The 22,720-nt window shown below is 42.4% G+C and overlaps 2 protein-coding genes across 24 annotated transcripts in view; one reads left to right on the top strand and one right to left on the bottom strand.

The window, feature by feature from the left end:
* Positions 1-3,698: 3,698 nt before the first annotated feature.
* Positions 3,699-17,989, bottom strand: TIMM9 (translocase of inner mitochondrial membrane 9). 14 transcript variants are annotated; one of them, XR_007509604.1, is made up of 6 exons: positions 13,557-17,674; positions 12,570-12,635; positions 12,124-12,219; positions 9,006-9,395; positions 4,397-4,581; positions 3,699-3,769 (listed from the first exon to the last, which is right to left on the bottom strand). XR_007509604.1 is itself a non-coding variant. In XM_049828722.1 (5 exons), the coding sequence occupies exons 3-5, from the start codon at positions 12,606-12,608 to the stop codon at positions 9,261-9,263; spliced, it is 270 nt and encodes an 89-aa protein (XP_049684679.1). In that variant the 5' UTR covers positions 12,609-12,635; positions 13,557-17,254; positions 17,913-17,983; the 3' UTR covers positions 7,734-9,260. The 14 variants fall into 14 exon arrangements, 13 of the variants coding, with proteins under 13 accessions (XP_049684679.1, XP_049684678.1, XP_049684682.1 ...); XM_049828722.1 differs by lacking the exons at positions 3,699-3,769; positions 4,397-4,581 and adding an exon at positions 17,913-17,983 and having other exon boundaries at positions 7,734-9,395; positions 13,557-17,254; XM_049828721.1 differs by lacking the exons at positions 3,699-3,769; positions 4,397-4,581 and adding an exon at positions 17,803-17,894 and having other exon boundaries at positions 7,734-9,395; positions 13,557-17,254.
* Positions 17,990-18,037: 48 nt separating this feature from the next.
* Positions 18,038-22,720, top strand: part of KIAA0586 (KIAA0586 ortholog) — a 74,169-nt gene continuing 69,486 nt past the window's right edge. For 5 of the 10 annotated variants that reach the window (XM_049828702.1, XM_049828696.1, XM_049828698.1 and 2 more), the window contains exons 1-3: positions 18,039-18,607; positions 20,421-20,500; positions 21,589-21,658. In XM_049828702.1, the coding sequence (XP_049684659.1) occupies positions 18,310-18,607; positions 20,421-20,500; positions 21,589-21,658 (448 nt within the window). In that variant the 5' untranslated portion in view covers positions 18,039-18,309. Of the gene's footprint in view, positions 18,608-19,221; positions 19,372-20,420; positions 20,501-21,588; positions 21,659-21,998; positions 22,656-22,720 lie in introns of those variants that run through there. The other 5 variants (XM_049828699.1, XM_049828697.1, XM_049828700.1 and 2 more) reach the window with 3 other exon arrangements.

Genomic DNA, 22,720 nt, shown 5'->3' with positions numbered 1-22,720 from the left:
GCACAGATGATGGATGAGCTCCTAACCATCTGTACTTTGGCATAGGCGTTCACAGTGTGTACACTCACTGCTTCTCCTTATCTCTTAGGAATGTTTAAAATACTACATGGGAGACTGAAGGTTTGGTTCCATGAAATGTGGAAACCCGTTCTAACAGACAGTTGCTCCTTGACACAGAGAACTCACTGCGTTACTTCCTTTTTCCACCTGCTTACCTTGCGCGAGTCCTCATCAGACAGACAGACTCACGCCCACCCACAGCCCCCAGTAACAGCTAACATCGCTATTCTGGCCGAGCACTAAACCTGCAAGAAAAGGTGGACTTTCTGCCAGGCCACTGGCAAAGCCTCTAGCATGTTACTCATTTCCTAGTTTTATCTTTCTGGCAAGAAGCGTATCAGTTAGCCAGATTATTTGGTAGATGTTTAAAGTAGTTTCTTATGACATTTAAAAATACCACAGGGAAAAGAAGATTAACTATATAATATGGGACTGTCCTGTACTAAAGGTAAATTCAACAAGAAACTCTAACAGGTCTTTTATTTCTAACTTAACTAGAATGCCCTTATTTCTCCTTTGTTGACATAAAATAAATTCCAAAGTGTCTTCCACGGCCTTAAATGAAAGTTTATGCTGTTGAGGACACAGTAATTATGATTAAACTGAATTGGGATTTTTTTTTTTAGTAAGAGATTAGGTACATTTGCAAGAGCAATCAATAAAACACCCTCTTGGCAAGCTGCACACCGTTCTCCTGCCTTCTAATCTTTGACAGTTTTTCTCAATGGTACATGTTATTTCAAGCCTAGTTAGGAAGTAAAAAAGATACAGTTAAGATTAGGGGATCAAACACTGTTAGAACTGTTAAAAAGAACAGGGCTGTAAGAATTTGGACTCTCGCCCCACCTCCTGCAACTGACAGAACTGTCAGATTTCTGGCAGATTTATTATTTTTGTATTAGCATATATCTGAATGTTGGAAAAAATTTGGAACATTTGCATGCGAGGACATAAGGTAAGAAAAGGTTCATTTCCCTACTTGTTTTAGTTTTTACTTTCTTTCCATAAAGTATACCAGCTACATGTATACTAATGGGCTTTTATTTTCTCTGTAATGTGTAAGTTTCACAACACCCAGTTAAATCTCCACTTGTTTCTGGCTCCTCGATCAGATTGCTTGTGTTTGAGAAACCTCTTGCTTAATCAGTTTGAACAGATGAGGCAGGAGAAGCAAAGATGTCGGAACAATAATAAGCCATTATTTCAACAGAGGTTATTTCTGTAAATCTGTTTAATCAGTAGTGAAAGAAAAGCGTAACAAGGGCAAGTGAAAGTGTGTATCTTCATGAAGCATAATGTATCTGACCTTCATGGGGAGCAGCAAAGACCTTTAATTTGAAGGACAGCAGTAGAAGAGAATAAGTGATTAAATCGCTTCTTCGCTGTTTGTGGTATTTGCACAAGTTCCACTTGAATCTAATTTTTTTTTTTTAAAGGTGCAGTATTAGAATGATCCAGGCAGAAATTTTTTAAATGGATACATATTCTTATTTTATGTGTAGGGAGCCACATAGTAACGGCTACCAAAATTACCCAGAATGGCTTTGATGGGGAGCTAGAAAGAGAATCTGAATCTTAGGATTGTCAATGCCTGTGTCTCAGTCAGACTATCCACTCTTGAGAGAGCATTCTCTCTCTGGATAGGTTTGTCAGTCAGATAGAATTTCACATTGCAAAAATGAATATTCTTATAAAATGTTCTTCTTTTCCCCATTAAAAATATTCTTGGAAGCTGAGGCAGCCAGATGGGTTTTCTGGGCAGCATTTACTGGAATTCTTTTACAGCACTAAGTCTTAAGAAATGCTGCTTTAAGAAAAGAACATGTTTGGTTTGATTGCTTGAAACAAATCTGACAGATGAGCTGGAAGACAGATTTACCAGCTGAAACAAAAGGTGAATGTGTTAACAAAAGTATGCCGAACCATTTACTTCACTGTGCCCTTGCGTTTTGCAGGTATTGTGCAGTAAAATCTTGGTTATTTTTACTTCTCTGTACTTGGGATTTTATTATTTGCTACAACGTGCAGGATAAAGACTCTCTCTGGAGATGTAAGGAACATAATAAAGCAGTGGAACCAATGGGGATATATTGCCAGAGACAGACTCACTATAATTCCAAGGCTCAGGAAAAAGTTTATAATTTGCTTACACTATTTATCAAGCTACTGCCCTCACATTTTGAGAAAATCTGTCACACTACCATATTATCTTCCACCAAATAGGATGATTAAGAGGTCTCAGGGGAGTTTAAAATTATTCACCTTTACTAGTTACCACTAAGTATCTGGTATTTATTGGGTTGTTTTTGTTTATTTGTTTTGGAAATCTGAGAGTTCCCAAAATTCCACAAGCATTTATTCATCTTGTCCATTGCTTTGGAGGAATATGTAAATTCAATTTTTTGTGTTACAGTGTTATTGGTCTGGATACGTGCAGTTGAGTGGTGAATTTTGTGATTAGTCACAGCCCAATGACAAATACTTGCTGCATTGTCATTTAAAGAAAGCTGAAAAGATAAGGCAATCTTAGGGTGAAAAAAAGTCTGTTTTCACAATTTTCTAAGAATAGGGCTTTCTGGCTTCCTCTTTGTTTTGAATTATCTCAGCCCTATTTGTGTTGCTATTCCTGCTCCTTCCCATTTTCAGAGAAATCCTACTTTGTGTTTCAGAGCAGGGCTGTGCTAGTTCTGCTTCACGTCTGCAACTACCTGCTATTTATATTAGTTAGTACCCTGAGGCTGTTGCTTATCCTATACCAATAGTTTTCAAAGGTGAAAAAGTGTCTGTCTTTGTTTTATGACACTTAGCTTTAACTCACCAGTACAGCTCACACATCACGAAAAGAACATGGAAGCATTGCGACGCTTACTTTCTCTATGTTGCGTAGCTTGCCAGCAAAGAAAATCAGCCCAAGAGCTCCATTACAGCTGTGAAAACCTGCAGGTTGTTTATCAGTAGCGTGTTTGCTTAACTCCCACTCTGAGCCTTGTGGGTGAGGGACACAGATGTTACTGGTGCTGTCTCTCTTTCCCTGCTCTTCAGCGTAACCCAACAACATTTCTGTTTCAGCCCTGTCAGTGTCTTCAGCTATTTCTAAACTACTCCTCCTCTAATCCCTCATCTGGGTACAGCTTGACCCAATTTGCCATGATCCAGCCAGCTATGCCAGTTACGTAAGGAGGGGTAAGATGCAGAATTTGTATGAAATACTTTGTTATATTGCCCAAGGGTGGGTTTGGGTGGCTTTGGTTTGGGTTTTTTTTTATAACAAGCCGCTTATGTGTACGCGCAGCTTCAAACCATCTCTCTTGATGCTCATTAATTTTCTGAAAATTACCTCCTTTAGGAATGGGAAAGGTTTAAAGCTATTTAAAAAGGAAAAAAGCAAACCCCAAACCCTTGATTCCTTCTGCTTCCCACCCTGCGAGCAGCTACCGTGCGCCACCTCAGCAGCTTCTCCGTGGAGTACGGCTTTCTATAGTCAAGTCCACGACTGCCTACAAGTGCTGCTGTCGACACCCTTCGTTCTTTTTTTCCTCTTTCCTTTCAGTTTCTAGCCCTGTCGCGGGGGTGGCTCCAGCTCCGCTGCCTTCCCGCCGCCGGACCCCGGAGCCCAGCAGCGCCTCTCCCGCCATGGCCGCAGCCCCGTCGCCTTTGTCGCCAGCCGCAGCGTTTCGCTCCCCTCTTCGAGACGTCCTCCCTACGTGCCCTGAAGCCAATAAAAACCTGTAAGAAACCCGTGGGCTTTTTTTCCCCCCTTTCCTACACACACACTGACCGCAGGACCCTCCCGCAGCCCCGCTCAAGTTGGCGCCGCGGGTCCCCACGCGTGAGGGGCGGGTTACCGAGGGGTGCCCGGCCGCCCGTACGGCCCCAGCCCCGTCCCTCAGCCTCTCCGCCACCGCGGGCCCTGCTCAGGCGGCGTTTCGAGGGCCAGCCCCGCCGCCGCCCCCAGACTGAGAGGCGGGAGCTCGGAGGCGGCGGCCCGGGACGCGCTGCCCTGAGGCGGGCGGGAGAAGTCGCCGCCATGGCGCTGGGCCCCGCCGCGGAGGTCGGCTGCGCCTTCCCGCCTCGGCGGCCGCGCTCCCCGCTGAGGAGAAGGGGCGCTCCGCGGGGTGGCCGATGGACGCCATCCCCGGGAAGGGCTGGAAGAGCCGGAGGGCCCCGGGGGAGAAGGTGGCAGGGCTGAAGTCCTGCAGCTCTTCTCCTCAGGTCCTGCCGCCGTCCCTGAGGGATCCATGGCTTCCGTGGGGCACTGAGGGACTTTCTCCTGGAGATGTAAGCAGGACCCGCAGCAAAAGCACGGCAGGAGAGGCGGCCAACATCGCTTTCCTACTGATGAGGTGGCGAGAGCGTGCCTTGCTGCAAAGGAGGCTTGAAACCCTCTTCCTTCAGCCATGACCCGAAAGAGAGTTCCCAGCAGGTGTCTGGGGCAGCAGCACGCACAGAAACTCAACGCATCCTCGGGCAGAAAAAGAGGGGAAGAGGGTCCCCAGTTCTATCTCCTAGGAAGGGCAGGATCTGTAAAATACAGAAATAGCCACCAGCTGGATTTCTACTTTGATTATTTGAAATTTAGATAAGCTCCCCTTCACATTACATAAACAAATGGTGATATGTCAAGTATGCTACCTTAAGTATTTACACAGTAAGCCCAGCTCCCTCGGCAGTACTCTCACTTTCCCTCAAATTAAAGTGAGTTACAGAACAAAAAATTTTAACCAGCTGCGGTCTGTTCAAGCATCGTATAAGTGTAGTTTTGGGGTTTTTTAAGAGTCATTAGGGTCCTTCATATCTCTTTCAGTTACATCTGCTTCTGTATGTGAGAAATCCTGGCAAAACAGACTTGACCATCATTTTACAGTGCTGAACTACTAAAGCTTGAATGTTGAATGCTCCCCGTTGTGTATACAGAATGAACCTAACGCCAAAATGCTAAGGAGCATGAAGTTAAGGTAAAACATAATTTAAAAAAATTCTAATATTTAGCAGAATTGCAACTTCAAATTTTAGAGTTCTCTTAATGCCGTCTTCTTGAAACTCAAGGTGCAAGCATGATGCAAGTTCAGGTACAAGCTCAAATTGCTTTTACAGGTTTTAGAGTTTGGGCCAGACTCATTAAAGAAATTTTAGAGCTGAGCTTAATGGACTTCCCAAGATTTGAACTAGATTCCTCAAATGCTGTGTTCTGACTTCCTAACCTAGCTAATAGAAAATGTTGAAAAAAAGAACTGTTGCATAAACTCTAGTTCTCAAAGTTAGGTATTTAAGAGCACAGAGCAATGCCTCCTTGCACTGAAGCCACAGCTACGCTCTATCTCTGGCCATAAGGTGTTTAACCCACACTTTCTTCACAGAAGACTGCAGTCACATCCTCTCCCTGCCTTCCAACAGACAGCTCAGTAGTGGAAGCTCTCAGCAAGGGGTTACAGAAATTAGGACTTTGCTCCTGTCCTTGAGAGAATTCGAGGAACCTCTATTATAATCTTCCAGATGATTGATCTGATCACTCTGCCAGTACCACTGATGTACAGGGCACTCTGGAGCAAGACTCTCATTTGACCCTTCCTGTTGAAATTGTTCTGTTTTCTGTAGGCTGACTAGTAATTGCATGCTTTTCTAGCCTTTTTGGTTCAGACACTCATTTCAGAAGGAAGGAGCTGTGTTCCTGGCTGTGCTGCAATGAACATCACCTCCAAATGAGCATCTGTTCACTAGCCCAGTCTCATCATGCCAGTTTTTGGCAGGCTGCACTGCTGGTGCCTTCTCTCCCCTCCAACCTCCACCCTGTGGCTCACTTTTTCCACAGCTTTCTCAGTACTCCTTCCTCAGCAGCACCCTGTTTTTCACCCTTTGCTCCTCTTTCCGTCAGGATTGGTTCCATTCCTGCACCTAACCTAATATGCCTCATCAAGGTGATTCACCTACTGTCCACACACCTTATCTTAAATACTGTTGCCTTTCAGTTAGGATCCAGAGATTGAACTGCCTCATTTTTATTCTGATTTTGGCTGTGCATTTCATTATGCCATGCAAGCTTGAAGCTATTCAAGGGGAGGAATGGAGAACACTCCAGATTTAAGCTATGTCATGGAAGTTAGAATACTCTGCTGGGAGAGAAAACATGCAGCCTGGCCTGCCTTCGTGGACGCTCACAGTGGACATGCATCCAGGCACTGCAGAAATACTGATTTTTGCATTTGCAGTTAAATATTTTTGAGAATCAGGTGCTGGGAGATCTTGCTCCAAGGAGGAAAGACCAGCTGCAACACTTTGCCAATACATGCTGATAACATATGTGTGAGAGGCACTGAAACACTTTGTGTTCTGAATCATTCTAAACCCACAAGTCCTGTTAACAAAATCTTATCAGTGCTATTTTCTAAATAACATGATTTGAGCCACCCATCAGGATGTGCGAAGTCATTAAGGAGGCAAAGGGAAGTCAAAACTCAGCAAAGCAAGTTAACCTTTTAAGAAAGTTTTCACTGTTGCTTTCTGCAGCACCTGGATGCTTTAGTTACACAGATGCACTTCCCAGCTAAAATATATTTGTATCATCTTTCTTCAATCAGTCACCTGGATTGAAAGATGGCAACATTTTTTGAGTGAAATAGAGCTAGGACAAAACTGGTTATCCAAAAGAGCAAGCCAGTAACTCCATTCTTATCTGCATCTTTATGCAGTAGCATTGCAAGTTGTTTTCCACTCTAGTTAGCTTTTAAATAGTCATAATTAACAGGTACATCCATAAACAAACTACCATTGCTATAAGCACATTGCTCCTGTAGAAGTCAGGAGCTTTTGTCTGGCCAGCTTAATTTCAGGGTAGCAGCTATCAACCCAATGCCCGTACTTCCAGTGACACTTTTCATCCCACCTATTTGTTTAGTGAGCATGGGGAGAGGCAAGGGGATGTGACATCTAATTAGATTTTAAGAATACATGTTTTCCCTGGATAACAAGGGGTTAAGGCAGCTTTAAAACTGGAGTAAAAGGAAACTGGGGAAGCTGAAAGTGAGTAATTTATTAACCAAGTCCCTCTAACACTTGCTTAATGTTTTGTACAGTAAATCTGTCTTAACAAATATTTAAACATCTTCCTACGCCCAAATCCCCAAACACTGAAACATGAGGGAAAACCATGATTATTTTTTTTTAACCCCCCTCACTTGAGCCCCAAGGAGCTTTGCCCAGAAGACATGAACATCCTGCGGTCCCATCACTTAAACTCTTCAGTCACTTTTCTGAGCAACTGTTCTCTTTGCACACTAAGATGCAATGGAAAATGGGATAATTTCAGTCACGCATTATTTTCAAATGTTTAAACAAAAAAAACTGCTGTAAAGAAAGCCTTGTATCTTTACTATGGATATATTATTTCTAATTTGCCTAATTGTAGCAAACAATCTAGACAGTTATTCTTTTGAAAAAACAGGACATTAGAGACTTGCTGCCTTATTTTGGGCTCTTTTTTAGCCTATACTATTTTAGAGTTAGCTCTTGGCCATCTCCAAGGTAACAAGGCATGGGCTATATAGGAAAGAGCTGTCATATGGCTAGTATAAAACACGTAAATGAGACTGTAGGAACATAGTTGTTTCTTCCACCTTTGAAAGGCATATGAACAGATTTCTGTGGAGAGCTGGGGCAGCTTTAAAGAGCATGCAGAGCAGTGTCCAGTGCAAGTGGCAGGTGTACAGTGCTGCGGTCAGGGCCTAGTAATCCACAGCCTGGAGAGCTGAGAGTTTGAGCAGTAAAGAAAAAAAAAAGCAGGCAGGAAATAATTCTTTCAAACTGCTGCTAGAAATAAAAAGCAACAGAGAAGGTAAAAACAAAAAAGCACGTAGGCAGGCTTCCTGCCATTTCTGTTCCTTATTGTTGCCTTTCTACCCAACAACAGAACCTGGCAGCTGACATGAAATAGCTTTGTTTCAGTCTTCATCGCTTGAAATCTCAAAATCAATATGGTAATCCTGACGTTCAGTTCCTTTTGTTACCGTATTTTATTAGTTAGAACTAAAGTAAAATGTGCCTTTAATGTACTAACAATCTGACTGCAGGATTTCAGCTATCAAGATCCTTTCAAAGGACTGGTGTTTTTTTCTAAACCAAAACCACAACATCAGAACAGCTAGCTTCCACAAACTTCTCTCTGTACTCATCCAGCAGCAAAAAAGATGTCGTTTTGTGCATACCTTGTACTTTCTGTTGGCATTCACACAATTGGCATGCACACAATTAAAGGAGAAAACTGCTAGCAAGCTCAGTGCTTGGAGTGCATCACGCTTGCATCAGGCAAGGAAGCTGGGTTTGGAGGACCCCTGGGGTTCCCTGAGGGAAACAAGGAGTGCGTAGAAGTTGCCCTGGGCACAGGTGCTGCTAATGACACACACTTCTATTCCTTGTAAATGACCCGGTGAAGCAAGAGGCAAACATAACCTAGGGATAAGCTGGCAGAGCACCCCTGCCTACCTGAACTCATTAGTTACAGCAGTTGTCTGCCATTTATAACCACCCTTGGCTTGATGGTCTCATCACTACCATCCAGCACTCTGGGAGAGTGAGAATGATCACAGGGCTCTGTGAGGGTGGCTTAACAGTTGTTCTTCCCGAATTAAGAGGAAATAACATATTCACAAATCCCCAGCTGCTGAAACAAAGTCACTAATTCTGTTACCTATCAGCAACTTAAAGCAGCAATGAATGGACAGAACTCTGTAGTAGCTGAGCTGGAATGAGACAACAGCAAACAAAACACTGCTCTCAAGCAGTGTCCTAAAAATGGATCTTTGGAAAGAACATACATACAACGGTACGGTTCCCATTTATTTTATGTGAATTAAATAAAAAAGTGTATTTCCCATATTACACTTTTTTCATCTGAACCAGTCCTAGCAGAAAAGAAGTATAACCCTCCCACCCACCTTGAAATTTAAACATACCAGTCTGTGGGCCCTGGAAAAGTTTGTATCAATATTACTCCATTGTAGAGTGAAAAGGACCTCAGAAACAGACTCCATTGCCCATCCATTATGACTAACTTCGTTTTTAACGCTTCATGGTTTCCACTGTCTGAACAGCATCCAGAAGTCTCTTCTGAGTTGCCAGACATACATGCCAACAGTAGAAAATCCAGAATGTGTTCTTGCCCAATGAACGCTGGCACTGCTTGTAAAGTCTGAACAGAGTGCTCTTGTCTAACGAGGCTGGCCAAGCAGTCCTGCTTTAGCTGCCAGAGCTTCGTTCTGCTGAATATGGTACTCCTGAAATCTCATGGAGATCCTTTGTGTCATTTTTAAATACTTCTGTAGGCAGTGGTCTGAGCAAGTCATCTAGAGGAAGAGGGAAACAGAAGGCTTCAAACAGTAGTTAAAACACTTCCCCAAACAGGACCCAAAATATAATCATATACAGGGATAAATGATTAGGTGACTACATCTCATATTCTGTGTTAAGCCTCAAGATGAGGGCCTAATTGTGCACAGCCTCTCTGTGCAGCAGAAAAGGTGAAGTTTAGTTTTTGAAGGATGTCTGAAATGTCTTTTAACATTCCATTCTCATATGAAAGTCTTCATGGAAAACATCTCAGATCTAGAGATACTACCATTTCATCCTTGGGCTCCTCTTGTGAAATTAAAGTATTTAAAGCATTTTATTTTGCAATAAATACTAAATCTATTAAATTAGTATCTTTTTTTAATTCTGTTTACAAACACATACTATTTTTGACAGCCAAATATGGTCTCCTGTGTGCCAGCTCAGTTTAAACCTTTTTTGACCTTGTTCCTACTAGCTTTATCAGTCTTCTTGTACTTGCTTGGTTAACCTTCACAAAAGCAACCACAGCACCCTCTGAAGTTTGATCAGTCAGCTGACAGGGAAAGAAGTACCAGGGACTATCCCACCCATGGTATTATTTTTTAAATTTAGAGGGTTTTTTTTCTTTCTTTAAGTGTAGAGAAAGAGTTAGATCTATTTCTGAGCAACAGTTCTACCAACTGGATATTCTGTATCATGGTTCTATACTTTACTATCGCTGTAAAAGTTAACAAATTTAGACAGAAAGGAAAGACAACCACTTTGCGTGATGACTAGAAAAACAGAAATTGTTTTGATTCTGCACAGTATAAAGGGACGAGAAAAGCAGAGGGGCTGAAAATGAACAAGACAAAAAAAACCCATGCAGCTGTGCACACCACCCACCACCCACCATTCTCTCTCCTTCACCTGGCATCAGCTACAGCAAAACCTGTTAAGCAGAAGTTAAGTCTGACTAGAAAACAAACTCTGGAACTACCCCAAGCCACTTCTCCCAGAGGGTGTGGTGTTTATGACATGGTGCTCGGGGAAGTCTAGACTTGCAGCGCAGACTTGCTGTAGGGAAAGAGGTCAGAAGTTGCTTTTTCAAATGTAGAATCTCAAAGGAAATTCCTGGAGGTATTAATCTTAATTATTTAATAAGAAACTACAACTTTAAATAGAACATAGGAATTTCCATACCAGATCAGACCAGTGGTCCATCTAGACCAGTGTCCTGTTTCCAGCAGGGGCGAGAGCCGGATGCTCTGCAAGAAACCCCGTAATGGATAATTATGGACAAAACTTCCCATAAGAAAGTTTCTTCCTAGCCTCCATCGTTAACAGATGGCTCCTGTACTGCTGGACATGGCTTCTTTGCAGATCACAGAAACAAGGGGAAAAAAAAAAAAAAAAAAGTAGATCAGAATCTAAGAATATTTGTTGTATCTAAATAATCTTAATTCCCCTCCAACTAGCATTCTTTGGTTTTGGATCCCAGGTCTTTAATGAAAGACTATACGAGCAGTTACTTTTAAAGAAATTCTAGTAACACTTTGGGTAGCAGAAGAAAAGAAGTATAATCTGTTACTGGAAATCAAATACCATCACAGAAAGGTAAAGAGGTTGTGCCACTAACTTCTGTCAGTTCTGTTAACTGACACTCCTTGTGTTGTTCAAGCAATTCAAAATGAGTTGGTAAATGTAGTAACAAGACCTCATCCAGAATAATTCTGACCTCCTGCAGCCAAAAAAAATTCCACTAAAGCAGATGCAGATATCAGGGAAACAAGGAATCTGCCTTGGGAAGCTAAGAGAGCTTTGTTTAGCACAGCAAAACAAAAGCTGAAAGGAGACATGATTTTTGCCTGCGCTGAGGAGTTAAACTCCAAGGAGGCAGAAAATGCTCGAAAACAATGGTTGGTATAAAACTTTAGGGGTTTTTCTCCCCTGCCAGCAGAGTCAAGCAAAGTTTATTAGACTTTTAACCAACAAAATTATGAGATTCTGAAACAGCCTCTTGACAGGAGAGGAGAGGCAAAAACCATGCAACTAATCTTACCAAGAGCTTAATCTTTTTTTGCAGATGACTATGTGATGGAGCTCCCTGCAATGCAGAGAAGTGGCTTTAACAGCCAGAGCTTTGGAGGCCTACGTTTCTATGACTCAGTACAATGCAGGGAATGTGGGTAGGTAAACAAGTATTGCAGCAGGACTCTGCTTTCAAAGAACGAGATGCAGGCTGTAGGTGGGCAACTTCCATGTCCATAAAGGTACCACCCATCAGAAGTTGAGGCACAAGAACCTCCACTGATAGCTCAGAGAATGAAATACACAGAATTGCAATAAGCAGCCAATACTCAAGCGAGATCAGGAAGATTCCCTCTGTGTATACGTAATGAAAAGACAACAATGACAAAACCTCAAGAGATCCTAGCCCATAGTTTTGATCTAATACATCAAAAGCATTTGGCTTTGGTTGGTTGGTTTCTTTTTGTAAACAGGCTGCGAGGATGCAAAGAAGTATTTGTCATCACTTTTGGACGTATTTGGAGAAGCAAAACTACTGACAGGCTATTTCCCTTCTTTCCACAAACTCACTTGCTTTCTCACTTGGAAGCTACATGCCAGACACCTATACTGCACCAAAGACTGCTAAATAGATTTTCAGCTAGTTGAAAGATCAAAACTTTCTAAGTTGCTTCTGAAATTTGAGTGCTACACAGCAGTTCTACCAAAGGGTCATTAAAAGCATTTACCTACCTCTTCTGGTTTAACCTCTCGGCTAGTGAAATCCTTTATGCAATCCAGGAAGCAGTTTTCTGTAAGTTTATTGTATGTTCCAAGAAACTCCTTGAACTATAAATAAAAATTGGACAATGAGTATTTAAAAAAACCCTGCATTAATTTTTCTTACACACAGCTGCATGGGCCATCTGGTGACACTAACATTTAAAGGACAAGTCACTAAAAAAAAAATTTTACTATCAGTCAGAAGATTTCAGCACCAAATGCTGCTAGTACTCAAGTTAGATGCTATAGTGTGTCTGTCAATGGTAAAATGTTTAAGTGTTGGTTGCTGCAGAACTACTGCAGTCTTAACTCAGGTGATAAATTTTTTGTCCTTCTCCATGCCCTACACCTTTTACTCTATGTGACAAAGTAACAGAAGATCTCCAAAGCCACCACTCATGAAGACAGCATCTTACCTGCTTGATCTGATCAGATTCCGATATTTGTCCAGCCATATTCTACTGCCTATTCAGTCACCTATTCTGAAGATAAAAGTTCAGTTTCACACAAAAAGCATACATATTAACTGCAACATTTTACAACAGAACGGAATTTTACATGTCCTTGAAGTGTCTTTAAATGCAACTTCCCTAGCAAACTTTCAAGCTATCCACCTGAAGGAAAGTTATCTATTTGAGACTTATTTAGTTAAAAGAATATCCCAATTAATTCTGGGTATAAAACCTTCCCAGATCCACCTGTTAACTGCTGTCCTTTAAACACTTTTTAAGCATTTCAAACAGTTAGCAACTTAAAAAAAAAGGTATTTTATAAATGCTTTCAAACTCAGAAAGTAAAACTAGGGTAGGAGTGGGGGAAGAAGTAAGCAATAACATTTTCTAGCCTTATACTTTCAGTGACTCTAGATGTCATCTGTAAAAACAGTGAGGAAAAAAGGCAAGTATAAAATGGTAGCCACTCCGAGTAGATGCAGCATAAGCCAGCTTGCATCAGAGAAGCAGACATCTGGTTTCTATGTAGCTGCATTCTCACCAAACACTTAAACTACAGCAAATGTCTGGTCATTGAATATAGTGAATTAAATGCAAGAAAACATAGAAGAAGGAGAATGGCCTTAAAAGAAGTGAAACAGACAAAGGGAAGAATGAACAGCCATAGATCCAAGAATTTAAGCAAGCATCCTCAAGGAAGACTCACATTCCTAATCCAACAAAGTAAACAAGTTAAGGCTTGAAAGTATCCCTGCAGGTTTCCTAGAAGAATACTGCAAGCTAGTCTTCCTTTTCCCTTAATTTACCTATTATCTAAGACATAAGTGATAATGCAAGCTAGTATTACACGTTGATGAGAACAAGATCTTTCAGTTTAATTCACATCAACGTGTGGAAGTGTAATCACGTTGTGAAAAAAGTTCATTTAGCCCTTTAGCAAGGACTACTTACAATTAATCTTGTATTATGCTTTGCCAAATTTTGAGCAAGACATTCATGCTTTAGAAAGCTTAAACTATTCCAGTCTCTCAGCAGGGGGAAGGGTAAGCAAGCCTTCTGAACAAGAACAAAAAGACATTAATAATTATTTCTACAACAGAAGGAAAACTAAGCAACTAAAAATAGCATTATGTAGCTCCCACAAGCACGCACTCTCCCTATAGCCCCTCGCAGTAGCATAGCTATTATAACATCTACCTCTTACCATTACACTTTATCACTACACAGGAAGCCAATTCAGGGATTGGAGGTAAAAAGCACATAAAATTCTTGGATTTAAGATGCATACCCCCACAACCAAGAATTCCTCATGGGTAGATAGGCGACACAGGTTACTCTTAAGAAGAACCTACAGGATATGGTTGCTCAGAAAAAACAAGGCATTACTCAGGTTAATGTAAACCTCTAACTTGTTTTAGGAGAAGTGGACGTGACAACTAGTGAAAATGGATGGCAACTCCACTCTCATTTCTCAGCCTGTTAGAAGAAAAATCAGTGACAATTCTATCAAGTCAGTTTAAGCAGATTATTAAATAGAGTTAGAAACCACAGAGAACAGGAGATACACTTGTTCTCTCCCAAGTACAAAAAGCTAAAAGCTTCAACTGTCAGCACCATATTCTTACACTCAATATTGCTTCATTATGCTTGTTTATAACAAACCTGATCTTTTGTTCTTCTGTGTCTAGTTTGGCAAGCTTAAAATTACAGATTTACTGAACTGCAGTTCCACAAAGCTTTTACACTTGCACTTGGGAAACAGCTCTGATTTAAATCAGCACAATAGCACTATCTGATTTTAAGTGTCTGAAGCACTTGTCCCTCTACAGGTATTTTACACTTTCCACACAGCAGGCAGTGAAATTATGCAGCTCTACTAGACCTCTTCAGTAGCTATAAATTACAGGCAGTTGCCTTAACATCTGAAAATGTGCTACCTGAACATTCCCAGAAATGTGCATATGTGGTTTATTGTTAAAGTCTGTTAAACGTATCAAGTATTCCTGTTGTTTGTCCCCTTTCCCTCCAGCCTGTGAAACAAGCAGGAAACAGAAAAAAAAAAAAAAAGTGATGAAAGAGCCCATTACAGGGCTTGGCATCTCAGCTAACACACCACATAGCTTCTTACATAGCAGCTCAAACTACTCCAGCATGCTTCAGGTTTAAGCCTATGCAGCCTGGATTACTCTCTTCTGGGCTAAATGTGATTTGAAAATTCAGCATTGCACTTTTAAACATCTCACACTGAAGGAAGCAGATATCTCTGAATAAACCTCTGCAACAAGGGCCACATGCTCTGCATGTGCTGGTTTACCAGCAAAGTAGCAGCAGCTGGGAAATCTCCCTTCTTTAAGGGCCCTGGAGTTCTTCCAAGTATGTTTTGATGTTCTAAAGAGACATTCTTTTAAGATAAGCCTCTCTGAGCAAAATTAGCAGTTAAGGATAACTTGAGGTTTTGATTTCTCATAATTAGGCATAATGGATTTTCCATCCTTTTTCCAAAGATAATAAAGGCTTCAGCCTATTCAGACCTATTATCTGTGAAAGATCCATCCCAGCTCCCAGCCCTGTTTTAGAATCTGGAAAATGCTTCCAATATTTGCTTCTGCTGTGGCTGCCACTCCCATTGCCATGGAAACATGAAATCACTACATAGTGACAGCTTTTTTTAAAAAGGTAAAGCTAGTTTATTAAATAAAAACAGTGATTAGGTTAAGGATTCCTAGCTAACCTGGGTCAATCATCTACCCGTTTCTATGGCATGAGGAACAGGAGCCAGAACTATGTATGTCAGAACTTTTCCAAAACCTCTTATCTGTGGGAATACAACTTCCACAGCTGTATCTGGAGAAGAGCTGCAGTCAACGGCTCAATGTCCAAGTAGAGACCTGTGACGAGTGGCATTCCTCAGGGGTCAGTATTGGAACCGGCACTGTCTAACATCTTTGTCAATGACATGGACAGTGGGATCAAGTGCACTCTCAGCAAGTTTGCCGACAACACCAAGCTGTGTGGTGTGGTCAACGCGCTGGAGGGAAAGGATGCCATCCAGAGGGCCCTTGACAGGCTTGAGAGGTGGGATCATGTGAACCTCATGAAGCTCAACAAGGCCAAGAGCAAGGTCCTGCACATGGGTTGGGGCAATCCCAAGCACAAATACAGGCTGGGCAATGAGCGGATTGAGAAGAGAAGGACCCCCTGCAGAGAAGGACTTGGGGTATTATTGGATGAAAAACCGAGTATGGGCCAGCAACATGCGCTCACAGCCCAGAAAGCCAACTGTATCCTGGGCTGCATCAAAAGAAGCATTTCTAGCAGGTCAAAGAAGGTGATTCTCTCCCTCTACTCTGCTCTGGTGAGACCCCACCTGCTGTACTGCATTCACCTCTGGGGTCCCCAACATTAGAAGGACATGGACCTGTTGGAGCAAGTCCAGGGGAGGGCCACAAAGATGATGAAACGGCTGGAGCACCTCTCCTATGAGGACAGGCTGAGAGAGTTGGGGTTGTTCAGCCTGGGGAAGAGAAGGCTCTGGGGAGACCTTATAGCACCTTCCAGTACCTAAAGGGGGCCTACAGGAAAGATGGGGAGAGATTTCTTACAAGGACATGTAGTGATAGGACAAGGGATAATGGCTTTAAGCTGAAGGAGGGTAGATTTTGATTAGATATTAGGAAGAAATTCTTTACTGTGAGCATGTTGAGGCACTGGAACAGGTTGTCCAGAGAAGTTGTGGATGCCCCATCCCTGGAAGTGTTCAAGGTCAGATGGGGCTTTGAGCAACCTGGTCTAGTGGAAGGTGTCAACAGTATCCTTCCCCATGGAAACTAAACAAGCCCCATGTTTTGGTTTTTTTCAAACTTTTTGTGAGGAGCTACATCTTACTGGGGGAGAAGGGCTATGGAGAGACACCATAAATCTACCACACTTATCCCAATTAACAATCTGAATTAGGTGTAGGTACAAGTACTCTATACGTAGAGGGCTACAGTTTTTTTTTAAACCTTTTCTTCCATTGGTATGCAGAGAACACCATGCAAGTGTTTCTGCACGTGCGTAAAAAGGACAAAGAATAATAAAAATATCAAGACAAGGAAATGTGTCAAGATAAAGCACCCACAACTTGTAGAGAAAGTTTTTTTTATCGTTGGGAATTCCTAGGCTGGAACTTGATTGACATCAGATTAAAAAAAAAAACCCTCATTGATTTAAAGAGCTCTATTACTGAAGCTAATCAAACTACAAATGCCTATGAAACCAGCAGGCTGCTCAACTAATGACAATAAATTCAGGGCAAAAGGCAGTTTAACACTGAACTCCCAGTGCTGTACGCCTAAGCAACCCTCCCTCCGTCCTGCACCAGCCCAGCGAGGCACCGGTGACGGCCCTGCTGCGTCCCCTCCTGCCGGGAAGGCAGAGAGCACAGCTCTCCCCCACACCCAGAGCGGGTCCAGCTGCTTTCCTTCAAACTGGTGCTTGCCGTGCGGTTACAGGAAGGTTTTCTTCTCGTTCTGCACACTACGGTCAGCCTTCAGAGGCACGTGGCGAGATGAGAGAGGGGCTGGTCGGGAGGTGGCTGGATAATGAGATGTACCTGGTGCATAGATTGTTATAATTGATGACCGTGTACTTGTGGGCTAGACCCTGGTCTGAAGAGAAAAAGGTCAATGGTAGAAGTCTCCGAACGCCAAAGGCAAGTTAACAGAGTAAGTCTGAAATCAGAGCGAGCTTAAGACACAAGGGTGTCTGTTCTGGGAGAAAATACGTGTTTTTCCATAAGTGCTCTCCTATTTAAGTTAGATTAGGCCTGGCTGATACTTCTGACCCAGTCAGATCAAATCCTGAGCTGAGATAAGATAATTTCACCTTGATTTTTCTTGTTTTTTTAACTCCCTCCTTCGGTTCTTGCTTTCAAGGGCACCTTGAGTTTCTCTACCCAAGGAGACACCCGCTCAGCCAAGCCCCAGCCCAACACACCGGTGCGGCTACACGAGCTCTGCCCCTTTCCCCTCCACCCCAACCGAGGACGAGACGCCCCGGGCAGCGAGAAAACACCCGAAAACGGACAGTTTTTTTCCTTCATCCCTGCGACCTTTCTCGCCCCTCCCGCCCTGCACGGGGCCGCCGTCCACCGCGGCGCCTCTCCCGCTAACGGCCCACCCCGCTCTCCCTCCCTCCGGCCCCGCGAACGCCGCACCTCACCGCCGCAGGGCCCGGACCGCGCGGGAAGGGGAAGAGCCAGGCCGCAGCAGGCCTTACCGGCCCCGCCGATTCGTCACACGGCGAATCGGCGGTACGCGGACTTACCGACGGCTTTACTCTCCTTTCCCCCGAAGCGACAGCGCTCTACTGGGAAGCGGACAGCGTTCGGGCTCAAGTTTCCCTCCGGACGCTTTTGAGGAGCGACCCCGCGCAGGCGTGAGGCGGGCGCGGGCGGGCGCCGTTGCTATGGCGGCGGGTGCTTCTGGTGAGGGGAGCGAGCTGGGCCGCGGCAGGGCTCTCTGTCCCTCAGGCCGCCGGAGAGGGCAGGCGTGCCCGGGACGCGGAGGCTAAACCGTCCCACGGAGGCTAAACCGTCCCACGGAGGCTTCAGGCCGCTTTCCCTACGCGGGGGCAAGGCGACGGGGGCCCGGCCCGCGGGGACGGCCTCTTTGTCAGGCTGCTGCTTTTGGACTCTCTTCCAGAGCTGCGTGAGGAGATCCTCATGGAAGCGGGAAGCAACTCCAGCCTCAGCCAAGACTCCCTGGCCAGTCTCACAGCGGGCGACGTGCTTATCCGCTCCACCGGTGTCCACAGGGAGAAGAAGCCCATCGACGCTGTGAGAGGAGCCGGTGGCCGTACGAAAAAAGTGACGATCGCTGTGGAGAAGCTTCGTGAAGTGGTTTCTCCCTGCCGGGCAGCTTGGCCTGGAGACGGAACACCCTGCCTTCCTCCAGCCTTGTTGGCCAACAGGGCTCCCTGCGGGACAGTGACCCCCGGCCCCCCACGCAGCGCGGCACCAGGTGCGTGGTTTACCGTCAGTGTTCAGCTTCGGTTTGAGGTCAAAATGGCTGTGCGGCGTTTTCAGTCATGTAGTAGCCTTTATAATTAAGGAAATCATTTTTGTGTTCGGGTACCGCAGGTATCGGCGCTCTTTCAAAAGCTGTGTGTGTTTGTTTGTTTGTTGTTTTCCCAGACTTTGTTTCGCACAGGAAAGGCGAGTCGTGCAGGGTGAGGTGGTCAGTCAGAGCTCTGTTAACAGAACTCCAGACTTGACTCCAGATTCCGGTTCCAATCAAATTAGGCAGTTGTCATCTTTAACAGAAAAATCATGACTATCGTCGTGACATTTCACAAATATACTAGGCGGGAAGGTTTTAGTTAGCATCAGAGGATAAAACAGTGTAAGCGTGAAGGGACGTAAGTCAGAAAGTTAACAAGATTGATGCCTTTCCAGTCACGGTTTTTAATGCAGTTTGCAGATCATCCTTTTAGACACCATATGTACCTTTTCAATTTTATGCCCAAAGAATAGTCAGCAGGCAAATCTGTGCCTAACAGAATATTGCTCCTGCCAACAGACAGCTCTGAGTAGTCCAAATATTTGGGCCTTCTTTGCTGTCCGACATTTGCGTTTTCATGGAATTTTGTTAATTATTTTGTTGTTTTATATGGGAAGAGAGATCAAAAGTCTTTTGAACACTTCCCTTTCTCTGCTTCTTTAAAGGTGATTTTTTTTCTGGACAAGCTTGCCTTTTTAAAGAAGTGTTCATTGGACATTTCAAAGGTAGTAAATATTAAATGCTGGAAGTAGGCATTCTGAGAAAGTCATTCAGCTCTAGTCTTTTTTTAATTTGCAGAGATTTTGCAGGTTTTATGAAACAATATGTGTTTCAGAGCTGGTCAGTTAAACAACTATCAAAAAACTCTAAGGAAAAAAACCAAGTATCCCTGCTATCTACCATAACTTTAAATTTTACTTGTTAAAATTATTTTTCTTCCCTTGTAGCTTGGAAAACAAACAAACCAACCAACCCTACCCCTCCTAAACCCCACCTGCTTGACACAAACAACGTATGCTGGTCAACTGCCTGTACGAATGCCCTGTACCAGCTACTAGGAAGACAGTTAACTCTATCCCAGCTGAAACTAGTACAATCCTTTTCTGTAACTTTTTAAAAAAACTATTTATAGTAGTATTAATTAAATAATTCTAAGTCTTTTTTTTAATGGAATGAAACTGTAGTGATGTACTATGTACTCTTCAAATTAAAAACTGACACAGTCTGTGCCACTTATCTAGTCAGAATATTCATTTTGTTTCTTTGAAATACCTATCAATTACAGTCCTTGGAGTTTTGGGAAGGGATTTTAGTCCTTTGGGGTTCAAGGTTCAAACAGCTTCAAAAGATGTTATTTTTTTATAGTGTTAGGAAGACATATTTGAATCTGACATAACTGTGTACTTTCCTCAGTGTCCTTCTTCTGTAAGTTACGTTATCATATAATGATAATTGTTTCTCTAGACAAGTAACTTTCTATGTTCCTATGATCTTTAGACTTGAGTTTGAGCTAGACATTGTGGATTGTTTTAGATGCTCTGCTTTTCAGTGACTTTGTCATACATTGTAAAACAAGTCTATAATCCAGGCTCACAGAATTCATTAACGTTTGTAAGCTTTGTCTTAATGGTTGCAGTCATTTGTGTTATGAAAGTCATTATGTTTAGATATTCAAAAATACAGGCAGAAGAAATGTTGAGATTTGGGTTAGTCAAGGTATACTGAAAATGCGTAACAAATCATTGTGACCACAGTAAAACTGCTTTTATTTTAGGAGTCCCGAGTACTAAAGGACGTCCAGAACGTCTGCTTTCAGTAGAAGATTCTGCAGAGCCCGTGTTTTTATCACAGATGGTAAGAAAAGTTACTGTTGTTTCCTGCAATTCCAGACTAAGAGGACAGCATTTTTCTCAAGAAGTTGTAGCTTCTGTAAAAGCATAGCAAATCTTTGGCTCAGCTTCTGCACAATAACTGTGCAGCTGCTTTCCTCTTTGAGTTGCTTCTAATGTGATATTAATACTGAAGTGTTTGTAGGGGCTTTGTTTACTGTACTGCTACCTGTTGCATAATTAATACCAAGGCTTGTTTTTACATTTTAGTGTAATTTTTCCTTTGAAAAGGCAGTTACACATGGCACAACATTTGTTAAAAAACCTAAAACTTTTTGTATTTTTTTTTTCTCTTCATATCATAGGTAATGAAATGGACATTAGTTTATATGGAACTCCTTAATACTTACAATTAAAAGGCTTTGATTTGTTTGTTGTGCCTTACATAGAGTGGAAACTTGTCTCTAGGGCATCCATATGGTGATAAGGATGCATGAGGGTAAAATTAACCTAAGCTGTGAAGGGATTGCAGCAATGTCTCTGCATGGCTCAAAGCAGACCTAGTGAGCTGAACAAAAGTCTCAAAAGGATGGTGGAGTACTCCACCATCAAATAAGGTTAAGTAAGAGATTTTTACTTTCCTAACTTGCCTTTATGACTCCTTTGTAGACTCTGATTATTCATGGATTCCACTTCAGGAAAATACAGCTCGGTCTCTTCAGTTCCACAGTCAGTGTTATGAGTGCTTAATTCTGTGTGTATGGGTAATCCTGAACTGTTTGAGATTAGCAGCTTGTATAAATTTAAACACGTGTAGTTTTGCTACTACTTCTTTGGCCATAAAGGAGGAAAGTACACTTAATCAGCACTTAGAATATACTTATAATTTTAATTGTATTTCTAGGGAGTTTGTCCCTAAAATGTCATGTGAGTTCTTGACTACGATCCAGATGATTCTGTGGTAGAGATCTTGACATGTTTTGTTCCGAGACCTTGTGTTAGTGTGTGGAGATGCTTACATTTGTGTATTCAGCATTACTATCTGCTTCTAAGATTTTGGCCACTGATACCAGAGGCTTTGATGTATGCCTTTCTGCTCTCCTTGTTCTGAAGGATTATCCTAGAGAAGCTGCAGCACAAGAAGATTCTTCACTGCTACTGGAAGATAGCAGAAGACCTAAAGGTAAGACACATTGATGTACTGCTACAGCCTCTTTTTAATAAGAAAACTTATTAGTACTTTTTTATAAGAAAATCTATTAGTTATAGGAAAAGGGAGCTTTAATTTTATCTTGGGTATTTTTCTTCAATATAGAAACTTTTGAGTGAAAATATTCAAAGGTCTCTTTGATACAGAGATGATAATTGTAATTTATATCCTTAAATTTTGCAAATTTTACTTCAGTCTTGCTGGCATTACACTGGCTTATGTAGCTCTTGTGATCAACTGAGAGGGACTTCTACCAGTGCACCAGAATGTTGAGATTCCTTTTGCTAATCAAACTATTCATGTCTCTGAACAGAGAATTTGCCAGGGGGGACCTTGTTTGGATGCATTTTCCTTTTGTGAGTAATTGCACTACAAATGCATATTTTTCTGCAAGTGACCTACACCATAAAAAGTATATTTTTAATCCTTAAGAATCTAAGAAATCACATTGCCAATGCCTTTTCCTTTAAATTCTGAATCTGCTGGTCAGGTTCAATCAGATCTGGGGAGGTGAAGACTTTTTAAAGAAAATACACTTCTGCAGGTTTCTTGGATATCTGTGGCTGTGTAGAGGAAAGAAACACAAATCAATACCCCCATTTAACGCCAAAAATCAATACTTTAGTTTCCTCTTTTGCACTCCCAGAGGCAGCAGCTAGCTGGCTTATCAGTATGTATATACTAGCTGTGTGTAATCATCAGCAGAGAAACACCAGACCTGCCACATCTTGGGTTTTTAGCTCTGCCCAGCAAACAGTGGATGAAGGAGAGCCTCCAATCCTTTTAGCATAATTTAAAGCTATTAAGAAAATGTGTTGTGATTTATGATGACTGTGGGGAAATATTCATATCACAATTCTATTTTTTTAAATTAAATTTTTTTCAAGTTAGAGTTTGCAGGGTTTTATTGAATGGGTTGTCTGAGCTCAAGTTGCCATTTATATGGCATTTTTCCCCAGATTTTATGAAGGTAAGCTATTGTCATTTTCACAGCATACCAAAATAGATTTTATTGATACTGACATTCAATACTGT

Source organism: Accipiter gentilis, chromosome 25 (assembly GCF_929443795.1).
Source record: "Accipiter gentilis chromosome 25, bAccGen1.1, whole genome shotgun sequence".
NCBI lineage: Eukaryota > Metazoa > Chordata > Aves > Accipitriformes > Accipitridae > Astur > Astur gentilis.
Note: the sequence above shows the minus strand (reverse complement) of the source record. Positions and strands in the feature narration are given on the sequence as shown.

Coding starts and splice junctions, on each gene's coding strand:
- TIMM9 (XM_049828728.1), bottom strand. CDS start 12,608: ATGGCTGGACAAATATCGGAATCTGATCAGATCAAGCAG. Junction 12,220..12,569: donor AATCTGATCAGATCAAGCAG/GTAAGATGCTGT, acceptor TTTTATTTATAG/TTCAAGGAGTTTCTTGGAAC. Junction 9,396..12,123: donor GAGAGGTTAAACCAGAAGAG/GTAGGTAAATGC, acceptor CTCTTCCTCTAG/ATGACTTGCTCAGACCACTG.